Genomic DNA, 5,000 nt, shown 5'->3' on the forward strand with positions numbered 1-5,000 from the left:
ACTCGACATCCAGGGTGTTACACGAAAACCAGTGACCTATCACCGATGCCTTGCGGTCTGGTAGTTGCGTAATTATTCTACCGTATTCATGTATGTGCACTGCCGTATCATTTCCCATGTTCTACTGTATTTAGTTTTGTGTTGTAACTGTTCCTACCAGGTCTACGACGAGGGCAGGTGTGTGTACCTGGTGACAGAGTTGATGAAGGGAGGAGAGCTGCTGGATAAGATCCTCAGGCAGAAGTTCTTCTCAGAGCGAGAGGCCAGCGCTGTCCTCTACACCATCACCAAGACCGTAGACTACCTGCACTGTCAAGGGGTACGAAGCACTGTCTGACTGTGTTATATTAAAGCAATAAGCCACGAGAGGTCTCAGGTTACCGGGTATTTTACAATGGCTGGGAGGCGTAGGCAGACCTGACGCGCAGCGGAGGGTCTTCTACCCTCCCAGCCATTGTAAAATACCCGGTAAGCTGGGGCCTCGAGTGGCTTATTGCTTTTCTAAAACGGTTACAAACGTATAGCAATATTAACCTAATAAAACTATTAAATTCACAAAAGTAGCTACGCTTTGCGCCACCAGAGCGAGCCACATCACTTCCTTGTTTTGCTCGGCAAGTAGGCTATGTGACAGGAGAATAGCGCTTGATGTCTTTACGGGGCTGCCTGGAGTCGCCCGTCTCATATGAGCCGGGCGGTGCTTAGACACCCGCACGGCATGAGTTTGTATAGCAATCAAGCGCTCCCCTTCCCCAGTACAGCTACAGAACTGCGGAATCAGCTGGGAATTATATAAAGTGATTGAAGGTGTGGGTTATCGGTGAAATTTACAACGGTCACGTGACGGTAACCCAGGGCCGGTCCTGAGCAATCTGGCGCCCCAAGCAGGATTTTTCGCGGCGCCCCCCCTCCCCCCCCCCCTCAAAAAATAAAGGGTAAAGGGTAATAAAAGCCTAAGGGTGAAATCCGGTGAAATCTGACTGAATTCAGAGCTCTGCATGAGCTCATCAGCTCATTTCATCAGCTGTAACACCGTCTAACTAACACAGTACACAGATAGATAGATTAATATTAGTTTACAACTTGTAACCGCGCGGATAGGGTCTGTCTAGTACCCGTTTTTGCTTCGGTGTAAAACTGTTGCGAAGGCCCACACTGCATTGCATCAGCGAAGCGTTGTAGGCTTGCAGATCTGCTGGGGCGGGGCTATCTCAGCTCAGCTCGCTCTTTGCTTGCCTGTGTCTGTGCGAGTCTGTGTGACAGAGAAGCAGTCATAGGAGCTAGGCTAGGCACTAGGCAGCTGGCTCCTCTCTACTTCGACGGACGGACGGACTGACAATGTAAATGTTACATATAAATGATGTAAACGTTCGCTGTTGTCATAATCAAGTGAAGTTTATGGGGGGGAAACTTTTAAGGGCGGCCGTGACTAACTGAGAGGAGTCAGTACTCAGTCCAGTGAATCCAGCCTTCCTCTGCACTAAATCAATGGTGAGAGAGAGCGCTGTCGGTGACATGCGCGCGGCCGAACGTGCACAACACACAGACAGAACATAGCTTTCTGTGTGCAGTGAGAGTGCATGCCATGCACTGTCTCAAACTGTAATATGTGAATACATCATACAAGCTATCTTCATATAATAGGTCCTCACTAATAATAATGAAAAAATGGTGCAATGTTTTTTCTACTAGGTCTGTCTCATAGGAGGGCTGTGGGCAGTTCAGAAACCGTCCTCCAGTGACATCATCGATGGGGAATACAAGCTAATAGAAACTGCAGGCTTTCTAGTCCTGAAAAGTTGCAATGCAAAAATGGAAGCCATCGTTCTCACGATAATGAAAATCTATTTTTTTTTGTAAAAGAATCTTGTTCATCTGCCTAATGATGATGTCACTGGAGGACGGTTTCTAAACTGTCGGTTTCTAAACTTGCCGTCGATATCGCCTTCCCGACACGTCGGATCCTGTTGATGAAGAACCGAGCATGTTCGGTCGGTTGCCGACCTCGGGAGCCGACACTATCCATGTTGTAGAGATGATACTCCACTGTAGGGTGGACCTCTAGTCTGCTCGTCATGTTTCAGGGCTGACTACTGGTGTGTAGTGAACTAGATACTATATTCTCATTCTCAACTGAACTCTCAATTCATGTACCAATCGATCAACTCTAAAGCAAAGCTAGCGAAAAAATGCTATGAGTGTTTTGGTGCGGATGCAGAAGCTCCGTGTTGCCAGATTCTGTGAGTGAAACAAGCCACCAGGTCTATGAAAACAAGCCCAAAAGAAGCAACCAGTTTCACCACTTGAGGCCTATTAATCATTATCATCTATTTTCCAAAAGAATAGTGAAAGCAAGCCCAAATGAGCAACTACACTTCAGAAATTAGCCCAAACTAAAGCAACGCGCAACTATGAATATTAAGCTATGTTACAGGAAAACTAGCCCAAAGTCACTTATAATAAGTAGAACTGGTATAATAAGCAAACCAGCACTGCAGGCTAATTTCCACTGGTTAGTGCTGATTAAAAATGCTAGTCTGTTGCAATCTGATAGTTTTATGAAGTCTTTGACTTGTCTGAACAAGACTGTTTGGTGTGGAGTCACCTTTAGATTACAATCTTAGATTGAAAGATAATTTACAACCAATTTAAGGCTACGTATTTACCCCTCTCTCTCTCTCTCTCTCACACACACACACACACACACACTCTCTCTCTTTCTCACTCCTGCCCTTTTTTTTCGCTCTCCCTCTTTTTGCCCTTAATCAATGCCCTTGTCTTCCTCCATCCCCTTCACTTGCTCTGATTCTCTCCCCCCCCCCCCCCCCCATCCATCCCTTTTTCTCTCTCCATCTGTCCCCCCCCCCCCCCCCTCTCTCTCTCATTCCCTCTCTCTCGTCTCTCTCTCTCCTTCCCTCCCCCCTCTCTATCTCTCCCCTCTCTCTCTCTCCCCCCTTAGGTGGTCCACAGAGACCTGAAGCCTAGTAACATCCTGTATATGGACGACTCGGGGAACCCGGACTCCATCAGGATCTGTGACTTTGGTTTTGCCAAGCAGCTCCGAGGAGGCAACGGCCTCCTGCTCACGCCGTGCTACACCGCTAACTTTGTAGCTCCAGAGGTGAGACGGGAAGAGAGAGACGCAACAGATGGAGGGAGACGGGTGGACAGATGGATGGGTAGATGATGGTGGCTAGAGGAGACATGCAAGGTTGAGTACGTGGAAGAATGCGAGAACACAGTTTATAGGACACAAAAAGGACATTTTATCATGGCCATTTTATACAGTTTGAGGGAGGCTTGTTTTTAAAGTCAGTTTAAAAATCTGTTCTGTGGATACATTAATGTATTAGAATGAATACGTGTTCTGTTTAATTACAGATGGAGAAGGAATGTGAAATTAATAGAGATGATAATAACTGTGTGTGTGTGTGTGTGTGTGTGTGTGTGTGTGTGTGTGTGTGTGTATGTGTGTGCGTGTGCGTGCGCATGACGTGTAGGTACTAATGCGACAAGGATACGATGCAGCCTGTGATATATGGAGTCTGGGAGTTCTGTTGTACACAATGCTTGCAGGGTAAGAGACATTACAATGTGTGATGATAGATATGACACACACACACACACACACACATCATCCTCAGTCTTTTATTGCTAAAAATTCCCAGGCAACGATAGGGCTGCGCATTGAAATTCTATATTTTTACTGACTGACCTGACCTGTTTGGCATTGTCATTAAGATATAACAACCTCCCCTGATATAGTTAGTGTTGACAATGCCTTACTGGAGGATGTTCTGTGCTGAAGCTCAATGGGTTTGGTGATGCTGTGAGCTTCTAGGGGTTTTTGGGTTGTTCTGTGGTTTTGTTTTGTTTGGTGGCTGTTTGTGTTATTTTTGAGTGGTGTAAACCACTCCTACAACTGGCTTTGTTAGTTTGTCTGTCTGTTTGTACCAAAAAATGAGCATGGTTGCTATGGTCACCCAGTTCACACGGGTGTGATTTCATTACGTCAGACATTACGTCAGACCACAGCTGATCAGTCTATATAAGACCTTACACCACTCAGTTCACACGGGTGTGATTTTTTTTAAAGAGACAAAAAAGAAAGAAAAATGGCATTTATTATCATGGACACTAAGCTGTGTACTATAAATGTGATTGTGATTATAAATCATGAACAAGGAAGTATTTACAAGCAAATGTGGGTTATTGCCCTAATCCCACTAATGCCATGAATATATAAACACTTCAATCAAATTACTGCCCAGATTATATACAGTAATCAGGGTATTAGTGTACATATAAATTGGCTCATTGTGTTAAATATTGGTTTTAATGTGTTTCATAAATATGTTGTATCATCAGATGCACGCCGTTTGCTAACGGTCCCAATGACACACCAGAGGAGATTCTTCTGAGGATCGGTTCTGGAAAGTTCTCACTAACCGGGGGGAACTGGGACACTGTGTCCGACACGTCAAAGGTATGTGAACACGCACGCACGTCAAAGCTATGTGAGCACGCACGCACGCACGCACGCACCCATGCACGCACGCACGCACGCACGCACGCACACATGCACGCACGCACACACACACACAAGGTAAGATAAGAGGAGCACTCATTTTTGTCCTGTGTATGTGCAAGGTTTTACAACAGATTAATTACTTACTTACTTTCACTTTAAAACAAGGCAGAAACCAGGGTAATTGTTGGTACCCTATTCGAATCTACTGTATGCATGAGACTCGTACCATGGCAATGGTACGACAGCTCTTTAATTCTGAAGTATCGCTGGTCCGATGGTGTGCATTATACTTAAGCCTAGCACTAACCTTATATCGAGTTACGGGCCTTTGGAATAATTGGCTGTCGGACCAATGGGAAGGCCCCGCATTTGCACCTCAACGTCCTTGTTGGTGCAGGCAGTCGCATGGGACATTGTTATTACAAACTGCTGTTTGCTGTTCTAAAATTCCACTGCCTCTTGTGGCTTT

The 5,000-nt window shown here is 45.6% G+C and overlaps 1 protein-coding gene across 3 annotated transcripts in view; it reads left to right on the plus strand.

The window, feature by feature from the left end:
• rps6kal (ribosomal protein S6 kinase a, like) overlaps positions 1 to 5,000 on the plus strand; it is a 28,804-nt gene that overhangs the window by 20,484 nt on the left and 3,320 nt on the right. For 2 of the 3 annotated variants that reach the window (XM_079500982.1, XM_079500983.1), the window contains exons 17-20: positions 161 to 319; positions 2,960 to 3,121; positions 3,501 to 3,577; positions 4,369 to 4,486. In XM_079500982.1, coding sequence (XP_079357108.1) covers positions 161 to 319; positions 2,960 to 3,121; positions 3,501 to 3,577; positions 4,369 to 4,486 — 516 coding nt within the window. Of the gene's footprint in view, positions 1 to 160; positions 320 to 2,959; positions 3,217 to 3,500; positions 3,578 to 4,368; positions 4,487 to 5,000 lie in introns of those variants that run through there. The other variant, XR_013789991.1, reaches the window with a different exon arrangement.

This window comes from Electrona antarctica (genome assembly GCF_951216825.1).
Source record: "Electrona antarctica genome assembly, chromosome: 1".
Lineage (NCBI taxonomy): Eukaryota > Metazoa > Chordata > Actinopteri > Myctophiformes > Myctophidae > Electrona > Electrona antarctica.